General features: G+C 36.3%; 1 protein-coding gene across 1 annotated transcript in view; it reads right to left on the bottom strand.

Annotated features, from left to right (window-relative positions):
* LOC100540219 (laminin subunit alpha-3) overlaps window positions 1–17,849 on the bottom strand; it is a 66,304-nt gene extending 48,455 nt beyond the window's left edge. The window contains exons 1-15 of the mRNA XM_031552836.1: window positions 17,769–17,849; window positions 14,764–14,902; window positions 14,441–14,573; window positions 12,956–13,098; window positions 11,347–11,447; window positions 11,090–11,240; window positions 9,548–9,708; window positions 7,579–7,687; window positions 6,609–6,706; window positions 4,808–4,973; window positions 4,274–4,400; window positions 4,050–4,189; window positions 3,538–3,653; window positions 2,795–3,006; window positions 1,755–1,959 (exon numbers count right to left, since the gene is read on the bottom strand). Coding sequence (XP_031408696.1) covers window positions 1,755–1,959; window positions 2,795–3,006; window positions 3,538–3,653; window positions 4,050–4,189; window positions 4,274–4,400; window positions 4,808–4,973; window positions 6,609–6,706; window positions 7,579–7,687; window positions 9,548–9,708; window positions 11,090–11,240; window positions 11,347–11,447; window positions 12,956–13,098; window positions 14,441–14,573; window positions 14,764–14,841 — 1,940 coding nt within the window. The 5' untranslated portion in view covers window positions 14,842–14,902; window positions 17,769–17,849. The remainder of the gene's footprint in view (window positions 1–1,754; window positions 1,960–2,794; window positions 3,007–3,537; window positions 3,654–4,049; window positions 4,190–4,273; window positions 4,401–4,807; window positions 4,974–6,608; window positions 6,707–7,578; window positions 7,688–9,547; window positions 9,709–11,089; window positions 11,241–11,346; window positions 11,448–12,955; window positions 13,099–14,440; window positions 14,574–14,763; window positions 14,903–17,768) is intronic.
* Window positions 17,850–23,020: the final 5,171 nt, after the last annotated feature.

Below are 23,020 nucleotides of genomic sequence, written 5' to 3'. Positions count from 1 at the left end.
GTGTGTGGACAAGGTAGACTCACTTCATGTAAAATACAAGAACAATTACTCAGTTCATCAAACAATGGGTAAAGTTTCTCAGAATCTCTCTGAATGCATTACCCCCTACACATAAATAACTGGAGTTAGACGGGGACTTTGAACTTCATGTAATCCACAAAAGGAAAAGTATTAATCAGAATGCAGTAGCTGGCTTTATACTTCCAAATCAGTTCAAAAATATTTCCTAAATGTGAGATTTTGCTTCAGAATACATATATTTTTTTAACCAGTAAGCTGTCATCTCATTTATGTCACAGGCTGCATGTTAGAGATATCACCATTACAATCAGGCAATACAGCTTTTCACTGAGACAGAAAATCTATTTCTGCAGAAATTATCCTCAGCTGCACTAAAGCAGAAATGTGCTAAGCCGTATCTTTAAAGTATTAGATTTTACTTGACCAAATTATTTGATCTATTTTTGTACAGCTTTGTTGCCTGTGTAAGAATAAGTTATGGGGGGAAACGAAGCAGAGTCCCATCAGATTAAAGTGTATCAGTGCAGTACATAAAAGAATAATAAAGGTTGGAAAAGGTCTCTAAGATCATCTAGTCCAGCTATCCAACCACCAGTGTTGCCCCATAAGCCATGTTCTTAAGTGCTACACCTACTCTATCTATAAACACCTCCAGGGGCAGCGACTCCACCACCTCCCTGGGCAACCTGTTCAATATATGCTACACTTCAATCCTGAATCTTGATTTCTATCTACAAAAACTGTTTACTGTTTCATCACTGGGACAAAACAGTTATTCAGTTCATACAAAAGCAACAGACATGAAAAAATAGATCAATTTCAGGAAATAATATAAAATTCCAATATGAACTCTGAAAGTGTGTATTCTCTGTTGCATACATGGGACTGATGGCAGAGTAGGAAAGACTATTTCTGCATTAGGACTCTGCAAAAGCATATCCAATCCAATTAAAACTGTATCAAATTCAGCCTGATGCAACCTATTGGCTCTCACATATGTGTACTTGCTGTTTATCTCCCCAAGGAAATAAACAAAAATGTTCAAGTATACTGACAGCATCTGAATTTAAGATGCTTCCCTACAATTATGGCTGTATACTTTACCTAATTTAGACAACATAAACAACAGAGTATATAGAGGAAAATATTTTTACCTCAGCATACCAAGTTACATAAAAATAATCATATCATATATATATCATATATATATCATATATAAAAAGGGCATAATAGAGCAATTCCAAATGTACGGTGTTTTCCATACACACAGCATCTATTTTAAGTTCTCAAAAATTCATTGCAAACACTTAAGTTTTACAGTCCTGAAAAACATTACTGGATTTAAACCCAAACTTTAGACTGTGGGTCTGTTTAGATCTGTGTCAGATGCAAAGTTTTTAAGAATTTGGGAGATAACATACACCACGATGAATATGTCAGAGTTCCAGTCTGTGGTGAACTGCTATCCGAGCTTACATGACACATCCCCAGCAAAGAAAATGCACGCATGGGTATCTCAAATGCTACCATTAGTTACTCGCACAAACCAGATTTCTAAAAGGAATGCATGTATCCCCGTAACAGCTGACTTCTACCTATTGTCAAACATCGCTTATATTTCTGCTTATCATTGTAAAAGTTCCCAGTATCCTCCCACATTCTCCACATGCCCAAAAAGAAGAGTGAAGCAAACTTCTCATACATCATGTATAATGCACATAATCCAAACTTACTTGCATTGCCCCTTGTTTTTTTCACATTCTGGTCTTGCTGCATTAACAATTCCTCTTTCTGAACAATTGCAGCTCTCACAGCCAGCAAGAGGGTGATAGCCAAAGTAATGTTTCTCGCACACTTCACATTTTGGTTTCACAGTTCGAGGAGGGCAAATGCATTTGCCAGTTAAGTCATCACAAAGGCGCTGCCCACAGTTGCATACTATGTCAAAGAAAACATTCTACAAATCAATCACATCTCAATTTACAATCATAAATTCTTATAAAATCTTAATATAAAACAAACACACACTACATTTTTTTTCTTTTTTCTCCTTCACAATTTTCAAAATGTAGGTGGCTTGTTTAACTCCAGCTATCATGATGATATGAGATCGGCCAAGGCCACGGAACATGCTTATATGACTGTAACTGAAGCTCCAAAGAGTAGCTTGAGACCCTGGCTCTTTTCCATGGATTGGTTGCTTGAATTCAAGCTTCCCCAAACTGTTAAGTACTAAACAATTAATAGTTTTGGTTTCAAGATGATCACTTCTATAAAGCAACATTAACAAACAGAGAATAACATATGGAAGGCAGATGAGGACTAGAGGCGTGATCTACAGATCTGTTGATATTATTAAGAACAATATCACAATGAGAGGAATTAAGAATGCTACGTGTCCTTGATTATCAACGGAAAATCTTGAAAGTGTAAATTGAGATACAGTAGTGTTAACACAGCAACTACTAAGCAGTCAGTGCAGAAAAATCAATTTAACTGAGAAGCAATATGGATTTTAACCAGTAAAACTGTAAGTCCTGATCAGATAATTCACATGAAGACACATTTCATTGTGAACTAGGTGCACTTAAAGGGAATGAGTTTACCTCTGCATTAAACTGAAAGCTATGCTAAATCTAAGATGACTCAACCAGCCTGCCACAGGATCAAGCCCTGTAAAGAAGAGTGAAGATGTGGTGCCTATGCAATGAAATGAGAGAATTAAATAACTAAGGTCTTCCCAAATATTGAATAAGCCAGAGCATGTACTTACACTTGCAGAATGGAAATCCATAGTAGCCAGTCTGGCATCTGCTGCACTGACGCCCGATGACGTTAGGTCTGCAAATACACTGTCCTCCCAGAGGGCTGCAGGTGGGGCTCATGGAACCTTCGCTATGGCAATTACATGGCACTGCTCCATCGTTGTAGAACGCCACGAGTGATCTTACAGAATCCTTACAAAAGGCTGATGACCTTTCTGGGCTGTTTAAGTTGAAATATAAATTTTGTCAGTACTGCAACTTGGAAATTGCTATCAGAATACTTTGCAGTTGTTCTATAAATTATGCTCCTATCATTCAAACAATTCTTTGAAACGAGGATGGCATGCAAGGACATACTTACATGAATTATATTAGTAGTAAATGACTTTGGTTGTTAGGTAAATAGGTAAGAGTAGGTAAAAGATTTTTTTCAAAGAAAGTATGTACATTAGTCATATTAGTTCAGCAGGCCAAGCAAAATACCAAAGATGGAAATACCAAAGACAGAAAGATGACATAGATTTTCCTCTTCCATCCTGTGAGTAATAAAGTTACCTTTACATTTCATTTACAAAAGAAAGTCATGGAAAAATGACTCATGCAATATTAATGGGCCAGCATAAGCCATGAAAAGCATTTTAACATAGCAAAGGGATGAAGTTTTTACTCATTTTTCTTTAATAAGAAGTGAAAATAATATTAAATACCAGCTTGCTTTCAAATGCCCAGTTTTTTAGGAAGTGATGCTTACTCGATGTGGAAACTGTTTCCTCCGCACTGGGTGATAAAATCAAATGACTTGTCCATGGTTTTTTTGTCAAGAATTCTGTGACTGTAGTTGTCTGCTGGAACAACTAAGACACTTTCCTGAAAACAGAAAAAGCTGAATTGTACATTTCAGAAAAAAAAAAAAAAAAAACACAAAACAAGCTGAGGCATTTATGTCTTTTAATGTTACTTCTTTATGAGTACTGGATTGTCCCCCCCCAAAATATCACATTTTAACAAAAAGGTAGGAAAACATACTTGGAAGCTATATTCCCCTCCCTCCTCCTCAAATTTATTCTAAAAGCAGCAAACAATAAAAGCAGTGCATGATATCTTAAAAACTTAAAAACAAAAGCAGTGTACAAGATCCTAACAATTTGAAACACTACGTAAAAAATCAAATTCTTTCTTGTTAGGTACAAGGATGAAAGCTATCTCTAAACGGCTGGTGAAGTTGCAAGAGTATTTTCAAGTACACTTACGTAGTAAACTCACCAAAACCAGCATTCTTCTGTCAGGTATTATCACTGTAACAGAGACTTCAGGTTCAGAAATGTCAAGCTCAATTTGGTTTTCTGCAATCACCTGATCCCGACAGCCAGAAGAATGAGGGCAGAATGAAGCATTAAAGGAACCTAGAAGAAGTGTAATGCCAAACAATGACCAGTGTGTCAAAATGCTGAGAAGAGAAAGGAATTAGATTAAATTTGGATTCCTACCTGACCACACGTGTCCTGCATTCACATGCACGCGTACAGGGAACGTTGGATGTGCTGGCTGATAAAAATGTGCCACAAATACATATTTGCCCAAGTGGGGTACTCTGCCAGTCATGGTTACCTGGTTCTGCAGAAGCAAGAACAGCTCTAGTAGTACATTTCTTTTGTGAAATATTCTTGTTTTTATAATTTTGCTATATATCTCCTAGCTGCAACAGTAAAGAGGGGACTTTGCATTTCTCAGGAAGACAACAATAACTTTAAAGGCTACAGCATTACATCCACATGCTCCTACTTGTTAACATGTCAAACACATATAATGCACTTCTGCAGTCTCCAAGACTGATATAGGTTTAGAAAGAAACTGGCACATTGTTTCTCTTTTGGTATATTATCTTTGTGGCTTATTCAGTCTGCAATATTATTTTGATCACTTCATTTAATTTTTATTGCCTTAGAATGTTTCATCTAAAGAAATTTTCTAAGAACATAATTTGTGACTTTAGAAACAGTAGTTTCAAAAATATGAACTACCTGTAATGATGTCAAGGTGACTCCATCAACTTTGTCAGAAGGTAAAGGGGCACTCAGTGGATGATGAAATATATTTCTTTGTACTTCAGAGATTTTCCCATCCCCAAATGCATCCAAAATCAAAGTTGCTGGTGGAGTTTCATACACTGAGGGAATGCATGTTACACTAAAAACAGAATAATATTAATTACTCTTGGGGTTGGGAACATTCCTCCTTCAGCACCATGAAAGAAAATGCATTTAAATCCCAGAAGTTAATATGGTAGAATGTAATACAGTGAACAGTGCAATAGTAACCACTGTTACTCTTTGGAATTTTATGGACATGGTCAGAAAGTAAATGAAAACAATAGGTACAGGGCTAACTTACAAGGGGGAAAATGTATGTGGACTGATTTTATTCACTCAAAATTTCCAAAAACTAAACACTTATCAATAAGGAGTTCTCTAAGGAAACCAAGAGTTTTAAAATACAATTTTAAAAAATGTTATATGATGCTGTTAGTTGCCTTCAGCAGAGTCTGTGCTAACACCGAATTCTCAGTTCTACAAATATTTATGTAGGTATGACCTTTAAAAATGTAAGTTTTCCCACCAAAGCCAGTGGGACTACTTATGTACTTAAAAATTAAGTATGTACTCAAAATATTTGTAGAACCGAAGCCAAAATAGTGCTCCTTGAAAGCATCCCAATTCATCCACTGTTGTGTTTAACCAATTTTTACTTGGTATATTTAATTCTTAAGAATCTGATTGAGATAAATGTTTTTCAAGGAGAAAACATTATTTGAGGGTTTCATGCTTGTGTTTGCTCACTTCTTGTAGGTACTAAGAAAATAACTCTTTGTTCAGGACAGGCGAGGAACTGGAATGCAATTGTGTTCCAGTTCCAAGATTGAGATCTATTTGCCAGGCTTATGCAGGAAACCACGTGCAACATCTGCTTCTAATACTATTAAACCGAGCCAAGATTCTGAATCTTTCAACTTGGTGAACACTAAATACTTTGAGGGAAGCAAAAATTATGCCAGGTATTGGTCTTAAAAATGGAACAGAAACATATAGCAAAATATGCAAATATAGAAAGAGACTAAAAAACTACCAAGTAAAAGTTACATATATCTACATTAAGCTTTATTTTAAATCATGTTTTACATCCAGCTTTTTTCCCCCATTTTACTTGGTATATATATGCCTATCATGCAAGGACAAGTACATTCCATATTAGAAAGCTACTCTCATTTGTAAGACGGAACAGAAGCAGGCTGGCAAGCCAAGTACAGTTGCATAGTTCTATCCAATTTGCTATCCGGGTTTTCCTGTTTTCTATTTCAATTCAGCCATTATATTAGGAGCTACCATCTGGAAAATTAGCAGGCCTAGCCACCTAGTCACTTTCTGCCTCTGAAGTCTTGCAAATAATATTCACTTATACTTCGAGGCTCTCCTCATTGTCAGATCAATCAGAAAAAAGGCTTAAGACTCAAATCACTAGGGACATCCAGGCAAGACTAACAGGAGCTGAAAAGTTTTTTGAACCTGGACACTTACCACATTGGACAGCAAATGAAATACTTTTGTTTTCTAGTGCATTAGCACTCAATAGTTCAGATAGGCAAGGAAAGGCCAGAATTAACAACATTTCAACTTTTTTACTAATTCTACCTTGTAAAAGTGGCTTACAAGCCATCTTTTAGTCACTGAGAAAGATTCATTAAAAAGAATTAAATTCCATCTGGTCTCCCTTTCACGATATCTTTCAGAAAGCAGAAAGGATGAAAAAGCAAAACAGTTACGTTACCTTCTGTCATGAGTGCTCCTATAAACAGCTATGCAGTGCACTTTAGGATTCACATATTCTAATGAAAATTCTTCAGCTGATATAATACAAACCTTGTGCTGAAAAATAAGCACAATTAGTATTGTAAATAACAAGTATTTCCTATATATCAGGAGAGTATTCAAGCCAATCTCAAAGTAAGTTATTCAGAAAAATACTGCTGCATTTTAGAAATAAAAATATTCTTAGTATAAAACCTCCATACTTAGATATCTAGCCTGATAGTATCAACAGCTTCTGGATATGGATCACATTAGCACAGCAATTGCTACAGGCAGTTAGCATACAGTTCAAATGGTTATTTGTTCACACTGAACACTGCCTCCAGAAACGATTAATAACTGGTATAATGCTTTCTTCATAACACATCTATGAAACTATTTGTGTGTTTATAATTTAATCCTAACTCTGGACTTCAACCAACTGTCTTTGTGTTTCTGAAACAGTGAACACAGAAACAATTTAGAAAAAAATCAGTGTCCAGAAAAATGTATTACTGGTGTGGACCAAAAGATGGCAGTGAAGGCTTTTTATTCAAAGCATTTCAAAGTTCTGTCATTTCTAAAATGAGTCTGTTTATTATCTGAAACTAAGAGACTCGGGAAACTCTCAGATAGGTTTTGAGGATTAGAAAAAAGAAAAAACTACCAGAAGTTTTTAATTTAAACTTTGCATATAGAAAACAGAAGGGTACTGAAATAAAGCCTCTCTGAAATGAGAGAATGGAATATTCTTGGTGATACTGAAGATAAACAGGAATTTGCCTTTCTTGCCTGACTCGATATTCTCTGTGTATATATAAATCAAGATCTTCAAGTATCTAAATTACATGCTTTCACAGAACACATGAACATAAGAAGAATCATAGAATCATATGCATATCTGATTGGGGAATAACAGTTACAAAAGGGAAAAGTAAATGAAAACTTACCAGAAGAAAATTAATTGATGATGCCTTAAGATGTATCTTTGTATCTGCTAGAAGGTCATAAGCTGCAATGCGATTCCTATCATCAACAACAGCACTACGACAAAGGAAACTGAGACAGAAAGCAGGATTAAAAATGAGCCTCTTGGCAAGGGCATGCTGTTTATTCTATTGCCTGGCTCAGCTGCCTAGCTAGCCTCACCACTGGTGCCCGGTCATTCTGCTGGATTCTAAGTAACAACTATGCCTGGCCACTGGTAAACATGCAGCATCCTCACTGGTGAGACAAAAGAAGCACCACCTAAAAAATGATGCTTGCCCTTTTTAGATTGATCTACACAGAGTTCAAACCTCCACACCTCAGCTCTGATGCTGCAACATACATACATGCCATCCGGAGATGTTTTCCAAGCTGTGTTACATGGCATGTAATTAACATCCAGTACCTGCTCTGTGCTCCTTCAGGTGCCAGAATGTACCAGCTACTGCTTTCATACCACTACACATCGTTGATGGTGTGGATCAGCAGCTTTCATCCACTCAGTGGCACCTGCGCAATTCTTGATTTTCGGAAACTGTCCACTGAGATACGCCTCAATGCAAGTGAAAAATTGCTAGTCTGTGTCTCTTATTGACTACCTTCCTTTAGCTCTAGATCTTCTGTAAAGACAGACACTTACTAAGAAGAAGAGTCTTGCTAAAGGCTTGGAACCCAGCCTTGTTGAAGGAGCAGGTCTCCTACAGCCTTACAGAAGTGGAAACAGTTCCCTTTGAGCAAGACCTGACACACTTTACTCACGATTTTTCAAGTTTCTCTGAAGTGCATGTACTTCATTATGGTTCAATTGTTTCATTTTTTAACAGAAGGGACACACATCTTTCTGCTCAGGAAAGATGACAGCAGTTTACTTGCAACGTGACTATTAGTTTAATGTAGAATGGCAGCAGAAGGGATTGACTGCATTGCTAAATTTAAGTAGCAAAGGCTTTCTTTATTGTTTTTTTTTCCATGACTAATCTCTTAGTGTATCAGATAAACTAACGAGTAAGATCAAAATAAGCCCATAAGAGGTGTTTGATATAAAAGCAATAAAATTGAAGCTTTATAAAAAGTGTGTGGGGGCTCAAAGTATTACACAACAGGCTAAAATAAGAACTTTGTCTAGCAATAAGCTTGCAAGGTCACTGCTTCACATAGTTCTGTATCACAAATATGCTGATGAAAACAATTTGTTCCTACTGGGCAGTTTCATCCTAAACAGCCTCAAGCCTGCAATCTGTCCAACATTAGGCTCACAAGAAAAAATGATGTGTGGCAGCACTCTCCTCACACTCCCAGGGGCACAAACACCTGCAGGATCACATTTGAGTCATATTCTGAATTGTTCAAGTGTTAAAGACAATCTCACCAGAACAGACAAAATCTCTGAAACATCTCCAGTAATCTCAGCAGTCAATGAGGATAAATCAGCATATGGCTTACAACCTTGCCTACAGCCCAACAGCCAAAGGATGGCTACAGTCAGAAACTCAGAAACATTTATACATCTGCTTCAAAAAAATCTTGTTACAACAGTGGGAACACCCTTGTAAAACTGGCTGCTACTTTTCATTATAGCCCAAACCCTCAGACTGTTTTTAACTAAACAAGTATAAATACTGCAGACATCTGTTGCCAACAGAGCTGCTGGATGCTCTGCTACTGGACTCCAAAATTCATAATTTATAAAGATTTAAGTGTATATAAAAAATCCCTTTGTATAGTTCACTAAAGCAGCAGCAATATTTAATGTGCTGACTGCACAGACTTAAAAATGTATACAATACCCAGACAATCACGTATTTGCTTTTTAGTCAATCTAATATTTTAACAACGTATATAGAACAATGGATTCCAAAATATAAAAGGTATAGTATAGTTATATACTGAATGATTGCTTAACCATTTAGTATTTACCTTGGAAATTCTCACCTGTATTTGCAACTGTATATTCTCACTCTGCCTTCTGTGATAGGTCCAGGACTACTTACTGCTACCTCAGCAGTGTATAACTCATCATCTTCATTGGTGTATTCAAAAACAAGAACGTAGCGACCAACTTGAGGAACATTTATGGTCATCTGTAAATTGACCTAGGTCAAGCAACATCAGAAAAAAAGTCTTTAGATTTTTCATTCTTTTTCTTGCAGGAAGCTCTCTTTTCCTGTCCTCCAAGCTAACCAGTCAGCATTAGTCTAGAGCCAACCTGTCACAGCAAAGGGCAATCCAACAGAATAGAAATAGTGCTTATAAATTATCACTTTGTCTACTAGTAAGAGTCAACCAAACTCAGGAAACAGCTGCCATTTAACAGTTCTAAGAAGATAACAGTAGATCTGCAAGATAAGCTGAGGCTTATTATTTCTATTATCAACAGTAGGATTTACCAATGAGGAAACTCTAATGATGCTAATAAATTGCCATCCTCATCTCTAACCTATCTTTAAAAACAAATAAAAATGGACTCTAATTCTGTGCTAAATAAACATTTCCATGAATATAATTCCCTACTTCATAGAGAATATTGATTCCCTATGAAGACTGAAAGCATCTTCTCCACGTAGCCACTGTCACTTTCAGAAAAAACAATTTTTTCTTTTAGTTCACCTCTGCAAGTCGCTTGAAGTAATATTTTACAGGAAATACTCCAAAGTAGTTGAATGGGAAGTGCTGTGGTTACAGTTTTTTGTTACACTCGGCCATACAATTCAAATTTAAGATGCTTTTCTCAACGTCCTGAGGCTATGAACATTTAAGCAAGCAAATAATTCTGTCAACAGCCATCCTGACTTCACTGAAATTACCAGTAGTTGCACACATGCATCAGCAACGAAGCACCAGGGCCTGTGGCATGTAAGTATCCTTGTTGTACTTGGTATTTTTAAAAGCTAATGCCACAGTAATAGAGGACATCATCATTACTCTAGATGTAATTATCACACAATAATTTTTATTATTATTATTATTATTTTATTTTTTATTTTTTATTTTATTTATTTATTTATTTATTTTACAAACCAAACATGTTTCTAGTATAATTTTCAATTTCATAAAACATGTTTCTCTTTCAATGGACCTACAGCAGTGGCATACTTTCTTCTGTCTGCTTTTTAAATGAAGTAAAAATTTTACATTAGTATAGCTATTTAAGGGAAAAAAAGATTTAGAATCACTGCTGACAAATCCTTTTGCAATTTCTGCTATAATTTCAGTATGCTGAAAAACACAGCCTGAAATTTTTATTGTATTTAATAAGACAGTTTTGTCAGAGTGAAACATCCACTCCGGTCACAGTTATAGATGTGCCTATATTAATCTTTTAAAATCTATAAAAAATTTAGAACTTAGCTCACAGTCTGCTTTAGCGAATTAAAGATCTGCAAATCTTAAGCCATGAATCTGCAATTGTTTTAGTCCGGTAGGTTTATAGTTAATAGTGCAGATGGGACTGCAATTAGCATGGAGGAATCTAACCTCTCTTCCACTGATATGTGACATCGCTGGTTGATCAGGAGTTGGCTGTCGGACAGGTATTCCATGTTTTCCATCATGCCTGAAATATTCTGCCTCTGAAGCAAGGATGCAGGAAAATTTGCCCAATGGCAAATGCTGATAGAGCAAGCAGCTTACACGAAACAAAAAAGAAAACACATTATTATTGCTTTCAGTTGCAGTGGGATAATAACAATATGATCCAATGCAATGGTTTATTTTGGAGCATATATACTGACTTCTCTGTTGAAACATGTCCCAAATAGGTGCAAGGCTCTGTAACTTGGATCTTCAAGATGGATGCTTCATAATAATCTCTAGGTAACAGCACCATGTAATCCTAAAAACAAAGAATACAACAAATGCAAGACCATGCAGAAAAATACAGAAGGAACATCTCCAGACTTTCACAATGTAGCAATGCACAAAACCAACTACACAGATAAATTTTATAGAGAGTATCTATCTGCAAGACACATGCTTTTGTTGTTACTTATCTATTGTTAACTATATTTGCATCTTCACAGAGATGGGAGAAAGGCACTGCTCTGTGAGCAGGGAAACTCTGCAGCCACTATTTCATCACATATTGTACAGGATGGTGTTTATCAATGAGCTTCCCCACAATGTCCCGACCACCTTACAGGATGCATCAAGCCCAGAGCGTAGGAATCTAAAAGCCCCTCTTAGTTAAGAGTTAGCTCTGAAACACGTATCTTCTAACGCAAGGTTGATCTTGGTTTATAAGACCAATGATCCAGTTGCTAGAGTGGAAAACTAGTTTGCCTGTATTACACCAGCACTGCTTGGTAACACACTGCAGGCTCTGCAAAGTTTTCACCCATGTATGCAATTCATATGCATAAAGCTCAATTGTGCTTGAGTCTGCAAGTGAGATTTGCATATCCCAAATGACTTTATAAAAATATTGCACTTAATCTATTAAGATGTGCTTTGTGTGTTGGTAAGACGTGCTGGCATGTTTTTGCTTTTCCAGTAAAAACATATTTAAGCTAATTTATAAAAGTGTGTGTGTGTGTGTGTGTGTGTGTGTGTGTGTGTGTGTAAACATACTGGGCTAAGATCATTAACAAATTCCTTGTCAAAGGTATTATTAAAAAAAAAAACAGGCACAACAGTACTGTCACTTTCAGTAAGAAATATGTGTGCAAGCTCTTTAGTAACATTTTACATGGTATTGCATAAATTTAAGAGAGCCTCAGGGATGATGACTAAAGATAGTGGGTATTTGTTAACTCTATAAAATACACACGTGAATTTCAATGTGGTATCTTTACAAAAACCTTAAAGATGTAGGATCACAAACAATCTCCTCATTTATTTATTTATTTGTTTATTAAATAAGAATTTCCCAGAACTGCTGTCACAGAAAACTTTTTAGTGTGTGGAAGAATTATTAAAAACATTTGAAAAGTTACCTTCTAATTATAAAGCCCATCATTTACTATTTTTCTGATGAATTTTTGTTAGAAAACTAACAACTTGAGCATCTGTTGCAAAGCTTTAAACATGACACCTGATATGTAAGAATTAAAAATTTATATGAGCTTTTATGTTCAACCAGTTGCATATATGAATACTGCTTCAACCTTTGAAGGTACATATTTTGGATAGACTGAAAGGCTGTAAGTACATGAAAAATTAGAGCAGGTAAAGGCAGAGGCCAAAAAACAAGCGAAAAAAAAGGAATAAGAGTCTGACGGTCATCATGCCACTGCACTCCTTTCACTAATGCTGGATTTCAATTGCCTCCAGACTTCTTTCTGGCAAATAATTACAGAATCATGACAGTCTTCAAGCACTTGTTTTCCTCAATTGCTTTCTTACCAAGAGGACGTCTTCTGCTATTATATTGACAGTCCATGTGCCTGAAACCAGTGAGAAAGATTCTGTGGAGTTTTTTCCTGGGATCGTGACAAAAGCTGGCTCCTTGCTGGGTGGGAAAACAAACTCTTTGCTCTGAGCAGCACCTGCTAGCACAAACAAACAAACAAATAAAGACTGTAAAGTGTCTCTACCTGCTTATTGCTCTAGACTTACAATTACATACATTATATACCTGGTCCGGTAGGAGCTTGTCAATGCTCCTCTATCAATATGTATTAATAACTGCACACAGTAAATTAAAGAATTATGCAATTATTGTAATCTTCACTCTCATTAGTCTTGAGAAAATTGGTTCAGAAAAGTATACCTTTTCACAGAATCATAGAATGTCTTGGATTGGAAGGCAATTCAAGGATCATCAAGCTCCAACCCCCCTGCCACAGGCAGGGCTGCCAAACTCCATATCTAATACTAGACCAGGCTGCCCAGGGCCCCATCCAACCTGGCCTTGAACACCTCCAGGGACAGGGCATCCACAACCTCTCTGGGCAGCCTGTTCCAGCACCTCACCACACTCATAGTAAAGAGCTTTTTCCCTTATAATAGCTAGTTTTACAATATTCTGAAGTGTTTTCTTACCTTCTGTCTCCCATTATTACTGACAGACACAAGGCCTGTTATCATACAAATTTCTGCCGCATATTTTAGATACCAGAAGTTCTCAAAAGCATCTAAAATGTTATGGATAGCAAAGGTTTCCTCTTGGAAGCTCCAAGACACAGACAAAAAGCTTTATTTCAAGCAGGTTCCCTTGTCTGCCAGGCAATGTAAGACTATGAAGCTGCTTCTATTCTGACAAGTGGTACCTCTCAAGACTTCAGATCTGTCCTCTCCAAATTACTGAGAGGAACTATGACTAAATTCCACTGATTCTCAGCAGGTTGATAATGCTAGGCATAATACAAGATAAGCCTGAACACAGACTTGGAATGTCTCCGCCATTCAAAGGATATGGAGTACTTATGTTTTACCAGAGCACACGTTGTCATCACATGTTGTTGAGGTCTGTAAACAGAACTAACTTGATTGATAGGGTTCATCATGACATAAGTATTATTCATGGCAGGAGGGGAGAAACTACTTTTAAACTGAAATATTAAAGGCAACTGAATCAAGTGCTGTTATCCTTTATCTGAAAGCTTCCTAAAAACACACAGTTCAGAGCTTTCGAGGACAGAACTCAAAGTACCAAATTTGGCAAACATTTAAAAAACAGAAGTTGATTCCCAGTGCAAGCAGAAGTTTCATGCAAACATAGCCACATCAGTTACAGCAAAATATATTAGGAAAAGCACAGAAGCACTGACACTGTTAACAGCAATGCATTTTAAGTGACAATACAAATTTGAATTAGTAGTATCTTGAAATGGCTTCTCTGATCTGTCATTTATCTGATCTGCTGCTGTGCTGTTGAGTCGTACCTACCTGTTTCAGGCCGAGTTTGACAAGCAGATATGCGGCCAGATAATGATTCCCCTCCAGGGTTAATATATCTCAGGATAATGCGAAATAAGTAGAGATTTGATTTTTCCACATTCAAAGTTATCCTCACTTCGTTCTGAAAAATGGAAGTTAATAAACAAAAACAGCCATAAAGTGCTAAACAGAAGAACAGTTAGAAGCCATGCAAGCACCGTACTGATTGCCTACAAGAAAAATGCACATGCAGACAAGTACGTACAGGAATGACAGTGCTGTGTATAACAGATGAAGACAGGTAAGCCTAATGAGAAAATTAATTCACTTACAAGTATAATTAGTCCCAAAATGTTTTCCCTCAGCAACTGAAATCTTTCCTTTAGAGCTTTTTGAACCCAGGTTGACATAGCGGAGGACTAGGTGGAAGAGCTTAGGGGAAGCCACAGTGACAGTCACAACCACCTCTGGCTGGGAAAAATAAAAAGAAAGAGAAAAAGGAGGAAAGGAAAGTATATTATTTGTTACTAGCACCCAGAGAATGAAAAACTGTTTGGCAAAGACAATTCTATAACAGAAAAAGAAGACGCAGGTAGCTTACAAAAGAATATGGAACTAAACCTCCTGTAAAAACTCTTGTTGACTAATAGCTTACCCAGAAAGATAAAGAATGACTTAGCTAGCATGCATGTTGATATTACACCTTGAAACACAGGCAGTGTTTTACTGGTATTCTCCCTGCCTCTGCATTAAAGGAAAGATGTGGCATTAAGAGAATAGACCAGAACTACTGATTTTACTTTGAGATCACACACAATGCTCCACAGCACGCAGACATTTCAGACTGACACTGCAACTTCTTCTAGTCCCCTACCACATCCCTCAGCATCTTAGATATGTGATACCATGACTGTTTTGCCATGAGGCTGAACTGACATCTCTGGAACTATATAGTTCTCATCAGCCCTGGTCTGGCATTGAGCTCATTGGAGACCAAATTAACACAGCTCCCATTATTTAGAGCAGAATCAGAAGAGAATTGTTCAAATGCTGCTGGCAAATTCAAAAGAAAAAAAAAAAAAAGCATTCTCAAAAGTTTGGCTTCTTTTTTTTCATCTTAAATTATAAAGCCCCCATCACAATCCAACTCCCACCATCATAATCCACTCACCATCCCATTTCAAGACACTTCTGGTATGTTAACCTTCCTACAACTGCATCTCCAAAAACACAGAGGTTTTCCAAATTCTATACCTTTCTGAAGGGAGCATAAATTTTCTCTTACTGCTAAAACTGTTACAGTGCCAGCTCTGTATGATACCATCACATATCTCCACTTTTTAAATAGCAAAGCAGAAAGCAAAGATGGACATACAACAGATGATAGGGATGCAAGATCTACAAAGATTAGATGGACAAAATATCAGTAACTGCAGACCAGGAAAGAAAACAAATGTGGAGGAAGATTTTACAACTGCTGTTTTAAATGGAGAAGAATGACTGCTGAAAGGATAAGACAGGCACTGAGGGAACACTTGAAAAAAGATAGAAATAAAAAAGAAAAGGTGAAAGAAATAAACATGCCTCAGAAAGTTTAACAAAATGGTTCCTAAGCTTTTGTGGAATATCTACAAGACACAGGTGAAGAAAGAAAACTGACATATATGAGCTATGAGGGAGAAATACATGTCAGTTCTTGGCTTCAAGCAAAAGCAGGAAATGGTGAAAAATTATTCTTTGAACTCTGCCACAGACTTAGGTAGTTCTTGGCAGTGCTTTAAAATCTTAATACAGCTCTCAGCTTCTCAGTCCATAATGAAATACCCATGTCAGCAGCATGGGTGCAGCATAGCAGCACTGGATACCATCCATGGGCTATTCATTTCAAATATATATTCACTTCAAATATATATATATATTTTATTGAAATAGCTTCACAAAAAGTTGTTACATTAGAATTTTGTGTTACAGATATTGTAACACTATTGATCTTTCAGAAAATTAATATCAAGAATATTTCAAACTCCTGTAAGATACAGACAAGCTATGCCAAAATTCTGAAAGTCCCTTGAAATGAACAACATGCAACTATTTATGCAAGGATCTAACTGTGGAGTGCCTAGATATGGCAATTAGTTATATGACTTGAAAAGCTTTATTCAGGTGAGCAAAGTAACGTATGCTTCCAGCAGGATTAGAAACTGTTCACTACTTGTTCACAAAATGCCAGATGGACATGAAACACAAAAAGCCTCCAAGTTAGAAAGCAGAAGTTAAGAAATCACAGTTGCTGAGCAGTTGCCTTCATTTGTGAAAGTGAAATAATTCTGAAGGGTTAAAAAAAAAAAAGAAAAAGAAACAACTCCAGACACAAAGGAGGTTCTGGAATAAAAGAAGAAAGAATGAAAAAAAGAGTAACAAAAAGAAAACCAGTAGGCTAGCACAATGGTTACGTACTCATGTCTGGAGTGCCCCATCTGTCTTCAGACAGCTTATAGAGGCTGAACACAATTATAACTGAGGACTGAAAAATCTCATCAGCAGAGTACTACACACAGCAGAGTACTACTTCGAGACTACAATGAAAACATTCAATTTATTGCTCAAATCTACTGTTTTAAAGTCCTGGTATATTTGCTTAGCAATTCAGTCCACAAACAGGTCCTCATACTATTAAATTTTGCTGACTTTCTGCTAGCGATGTACTTATTTCCTCTGTTGCTGTTTATTTCTAGACTATCAAGAAACAAAATGTTGCCAGTGAGAGCTGCTGCTCTCATCTTGTTTTATTGACTTACACATTTTCCTGTTTGCTACCATGGAAAGGTATAATTCCTGACAAAGTTGGCAAATTTCTCTTCCTTGTCAACATGAGGTGCAAGCGTGAAGTCCTTGTCATTGCCTCTGTGATGAAAATCTCATGGATACAGACTACTATGGATCTCTGTAACTCAAGTGATTTAGCCAAATGTCAATCTTCTGCTGTTTTGGCTGTCGTCATAATGATACTAATTCCTGCAGTTAATACTTTAAATCTACTAGTTCTTTAATTTAAACCTACATCAAAATGCATCTCAAAAAGAAAAAAAAAAACCCCAAACCAACTCTCAAATGACACTGCTAAAGAACACATTTGCACTAGCAACGATCGACTTCAAATAACATAAACAGTTAATAACTGAAACAGTGACAGAATGCCAAAACGTTCAGATCAGTGAGATCCTGTCCTTTCTTCAGTTTTGCTCATGACCTTGTGCACATAAAGTAGTACAATGGGGGAACACATATCATACATCTATGTTCTCACCCAAAAGCATACAGCAAAATACCACCTTACTTGTATAGCAGACATCCGGGCATATCCTCTCCAACTGAAGCTAGGAAATTCCTCAGGATCATAGCCAAACCGAATTTCCTTTCCCTTGACCGTGGTACCATCTTCAATCTCAAACTTCATGTGGTGCAGATCAGGGAAAAAATAGTTTTTCTCAGGTCTTCCAAGAAAAAGGGAGAAAAAAAAGTTAAACTTTCAAGGAAACTAAACTTTTCTTTCCTCTGAATCTTCATGTTTGCTCATTGTCAGTTTAGGTATTCCTGCCAGCGTAAAATACAAATATAACCACTGATTGAACCTTTAATATTAACTTGGAAGTAAGGATATGTTAAGTAATGCACCTAAACCATGTCACTCAGTAGCTAAAACAAATTCATTCTGAAATGATTTTTCATTTCACCACTACGTAAGCTAACAGAGCCTGATGAATTTATGGCATTTCCATGTAATTTGTCAGTTGAGCATCACTCCTACTTCCAGCATGTTTTGGTAAAAAACTTCCACGCAACCACCATGATAATTTGAAAGAATTAGCAATCATTGTGTGGTCTACATCTATAAGAATAAAAAAAATGAAAGGAAATGATCTATTGATCACTGAGGAATTCTGATAGCAGTTAATAAAATTAAATGAGAATTCCCTTATCAGAAGCTTTTACAGCTATACCTTTTTATATAACTGTTGATAGACACAGATACATTGATATATATGCACTGTGATCACAAAACTTGTACCAGTTATTTGAGAAAACCAAGTTTAAAAAAAATCTTATTAAAGCAAAAGAAGAAAACTGTCAGACAAAACAAGTGGCTTACAACAATTTACCAGCTTATTTATCAATACATCTACTATCTCGTCTGAAAAGCTAGCAAAGAACTGATGTGCAGTTTCAAATGAACTATTTTGAAGCATAAGCTGTTTGCTACAGTCAGACTCACTCCTGACAGGCCTTCCCCACAACGTGCTCTCTGCACTGGCAGGCACCCGAGGGTTCAGCACATGCAGAGCTGATGGATCCTCCAACATCACATTGACAGCCTGCCAGGTAAAGAACAGAAGCCAAATATCTTATCAGAAAAAATGGTAAAACCATTTTTAAAACCATTACCAGAAAACACACCTCACTTCCTCTAATTAAGCACTACTATCAACTCATTTCCTCCTTCCGGAGCCCTTTAGAACCCCCGCAAATGAAATCACCCACACATAAATTGCAATTCTTTCTGGCTTCTCACATTTCATGCTGTTTTCTTTTTTTCTGCTTGTAACATTAGACCAGTTTTATTTTTAAATATAATTTTAAAAAATTTTAAATTTTTAAATACAAAGCCACATTTATTAAATGCTGAACCACAGTTGTGTAGAACAGCCATTCAAATGTTTTGCTAACAAGCAAGAATTTCTATGTAATATCAGGGTGATTGATTATTTAAAAGAACATCTAGCTTACAAAAGGAGAAAGAAGTTCATTTTTCAGAGTATAGTACCACGACATAACAAAATCATACATGCATATGCATATTTTTAACCAATACTGAAAAGCACTGAATGACTTGATACAGGAGACAGGACTCCTGGCAAGAAGTGAAGGACATCTCTAATAATGAGGCATAGTACATCATACTAAGGAACAAGTATGTGTAGGCTAAACATTTCAAAACTGACTTAAAGGTTGAGAGTTCCTAAGCATATTTACAGAATGTTGAGCATCTGTAATCTCACTGAAATCAAGGAGAATTAAAGTACTCCTCAACTTTGTGAAAACAGATCCCTTTCATTAGATCTTTTGATCTAATGAAATTTGAAATTTGAAAATTAAACATGGAAGGTTTATTCGATAGATCTGTCTTTGTTTTGTCAGTTTTTTGGTTGGTTGGTTTTTTTGTTTGTTTCACTTTGCACGTATAAAATGATGGCTAAAAGTACGTAACGCTTTAAAAATAAATCCCTTGCATCATCCTTGGACAGGTGTAAAGCTCACTGAAGACAGTGAAAGTGTTTTCAATAAACTGAACAAATCCAAATCCCAGGTGGGGCAAGGAAGGACAGGATCCACTGATGTAGCCCCACAGCCCTAAAGACACATGGCAGAGTGAGTATCCTCCAGGAGAATGACTGCTTCCTTTATATCACTGCTATGCTGTGCTTCAAAACACATTGAGCCTCAGCCTAAAGCAATACACAAACATATCATACATAACATAACATAGAAAAAATGAAAAAAAAAAAAAATCAGGTTAAGTTCTTAATCCAACAGAAGACTTCAGAAAAGTGCTAAACAGAACAGAGAGCTACCACACTTACAAATAATGCCTACAGGAAAATCAAACATCCCTTGCCCTGTGTTCTGATAAGAGTAAGAGAAGGAATGACCTTCAATTACCTTATCTCGGAATCTTTTGACACTTACGTATTTTCCTAGGGTGAAGTATTTTGAAGGGTGTTATGTATCTCACTGTACTTTGTACTGAATTTTAACTCCTGACTTCACTGAAACCCTCTCAGAGTGGGAAGTATTAGACTTTAAAACGGATTAATGAGATGAGCTTCATCAATGAGGCTCAAGCACACATGCAGGAATGAATGCCAGCCACAGAGCATAGGATTGCCCAGGATTCTGTGCTGGGCAACTTTCAGCAGCTCCTTGTGCAATCACACAAATGGCTGTGAGAACAAATCCTCAGACAGGTGTTGGCAAACAAGGTACTGGGGATGGAGAGATAAAAGATGATGAAGTCAAAGCGAAACAAATTTTCTTAAGTTTGAAAGTCACAAAACTTCTGAGAACTACAGTGGAAACATCTGCCTTGCTCTTTCTCCTTTTGGAAGACGAAGGAAAATTTTCACATGCGAAATTCATTCAGCTCAAACTGAGACTTGCACTTCTATTACAAGCAATAATGCAAAATACAGTGCAAAAGTGACTCAGTAAATCCATCCACATTTGAAAAGATAACCTATGGAATGCCGAACACTTCTGTGTTAAATACAAGTGTGCTACTAGAAACATTCTTTACCTTTGCAGCCAAAATAATTTTTGTTTTCAAGAGCATAATAACCAGCTTCACAGGTGTTACAGAAATCTCCACATACATTAGATTTGCAATAGCAACGTCCAGTTTCCTACAAAGAAAATAATTTAATAAAAATGTTTCAGCACCTTTTCCAGCACTTCATTCTTTCAATACTTTGCATTCTCTGTAATTGTAAAGAATAAAAATTGCTCTAATCTCAACAAAAAAAGTATTATCTGGACATAACTTTTGTTATTCATTAAGCTTAATGAAAAGATGAGAAAATCCCTATGTTTAAGACGATTAAAAATTTTTAGAATTATGATGTCACTAGTCACTTATTGTGTCAAAACAATTCTACCTTACCATGGTCATAGTTATAGTATTTTATCTTCACAGAATTCATTGAATTAATGCCTTTCTTAAAATTTCACTTTACCTGCTGACATTCTCCAACTCCACTTAGTGTTCCACTTACATCGCACAGGCATGCTGCCCAGGTGAAAAAGAAAAAGAAAATCTGCATTTCATCTTTCCAAGATACATAGCAGGAAAACAACAACCACTACCACCCTTAACCTGAAATTTTGAGTCGTAGTGTAACATGGAGGATTTTACTCCGGAAGGTTCAGAACAGCAAATGGATACTGGCACAAGGTGAGAAGAAAAAAGCAAAGGAGAAAGAATGAAAACTTGTGTGCATGTGCAATTAACTGATGTATTTTAAAGAATTCTAATTGTATTTAATAAAAAGTCTTGAGTTTGGATTTAGAATTGCCTTCTTTCTTAGAAATATTAAGATAATTGAAGCAAAACTGTGTCTTTCACCCTGAGAGATAGTTCCTATTTTGCAGTGCTACTTTGGGACCAGCACAATTTCTCGTATGAAATACAAATGAAGTAAATGTTGTGGGAATGAGCTACGCTGACCTAGAGGTTTGGTGAAATCCAGTAAATCCAGTCGTCTTCAAATCAAAGACGGCTAATTACATAAGAAGTCTGGAAACCAAAATCTGAGATGGTTGGACTGTTAAATATCGAAAATCAAAGATGTATGCACAAGCTAGGAGATAATAGTAAATGAATAAGAATCTTCTTTCCCAAAATAATAAGCCAGATTCTGGTATCAAGTGTTAAGTACAGAAATGCTGTAAAACTGCCATAAGACCATAGGAAGCATAAATCATTGCAAGCCAGAGAACACTTGCTATCATACATAATATCCCTTGCTGTCATAGGTAATTAGATGTCTAAATTAAATAATGTGGAAAAACATGCTCTTAACAAGTTGAAAAAGTCACTGCGTAGCAAAGGCGGCTACAGCTAATAGATATTTTCAAAAGAATAAAGCACATTTCATTACCCAAAGAAACACGCCTTGAAGCCATACCTGTACATCCCTCAGGGTTTTCTTCAGCCAAGTTCCAGTACAACGGTTTGCATTTACTGCACGTAGGACCTTCAACGTGCTGAAGACATTGACAATAGCCCTAATGACAGAAATGAGTTAATAGAAATTCATCTGTTTCACAAAAACATAGCTTTTACTACTAAGAAAAATCGACAGGCAACTTATTGACTTTCACAGAAGCATGGAAACTGAGGCAGATTCAGACTTCTTGGATTTTTCTTTCTCATGCTATCAACACAGGATTGTTTCAGACTGCTTATTTTTCCATCTCTAATTATTATAAATCTCCCAACAGATGTACTTAACAATACTTTTATGGACTTGCTAGAACTGCTTAAAGCATTAACTGCTTTGCAAAAACTTTAAAATACAATTTTCCTTAAAAGTAATCATTAATTTTCATGTCTTTTTTCCTCCCTTACTGCTGTCCTTTTCTTAGGAAGGCAGAGTAGAAAAGACAGCAGTAAAGTGAACCAATTCAAATTAAAAATGTTAATATTACCAGTAATTTTTTCAAATTCTAGTAATGCCATACTAATAGCAGATATGATGTCCAGTTTTTTCTGTAGAATAGATTTAGGCACATTTTTTTTCTCTTCATCATATTTTCTCATATTCTCCATTCATAAATAATTGAAAAAATAATTATTAAAAGCTAAATCATGTTTTTCTGAGGCAACAATAATGTTTTTTACTCCTATATGCATCTGTTCTCACAGCAGAGGCAAATACCACTGAATTCTGTTTTTCATACCTTCTTTTTCCTATCCTTTTCTGTAAAGGAGTCTTTCAGCATTATTATTTGCTCAGATATATCAATATTGTTTCC

This window comes from Meleagris gallopavo, chromosome 3 (assembly GCF_000146605.3).
Source record: "Meleagris gallopavo isolate NT-WF06-2002-E0010 breed Aviagen turkey brand Nicholas breeding stock chromosome 3, Turkey_5.1, whole genome shotgun sequence".
NCBI lineage: Eukaryota > Metazoa > Chordata > Aves > Galliformes > Phasianidae > Meleagris > Meleagris gallopavo.
Note: the sequence above shows the minus strand (reverse complement) of the source record. Positions and strands in the feature narration are given on the sequence as shown.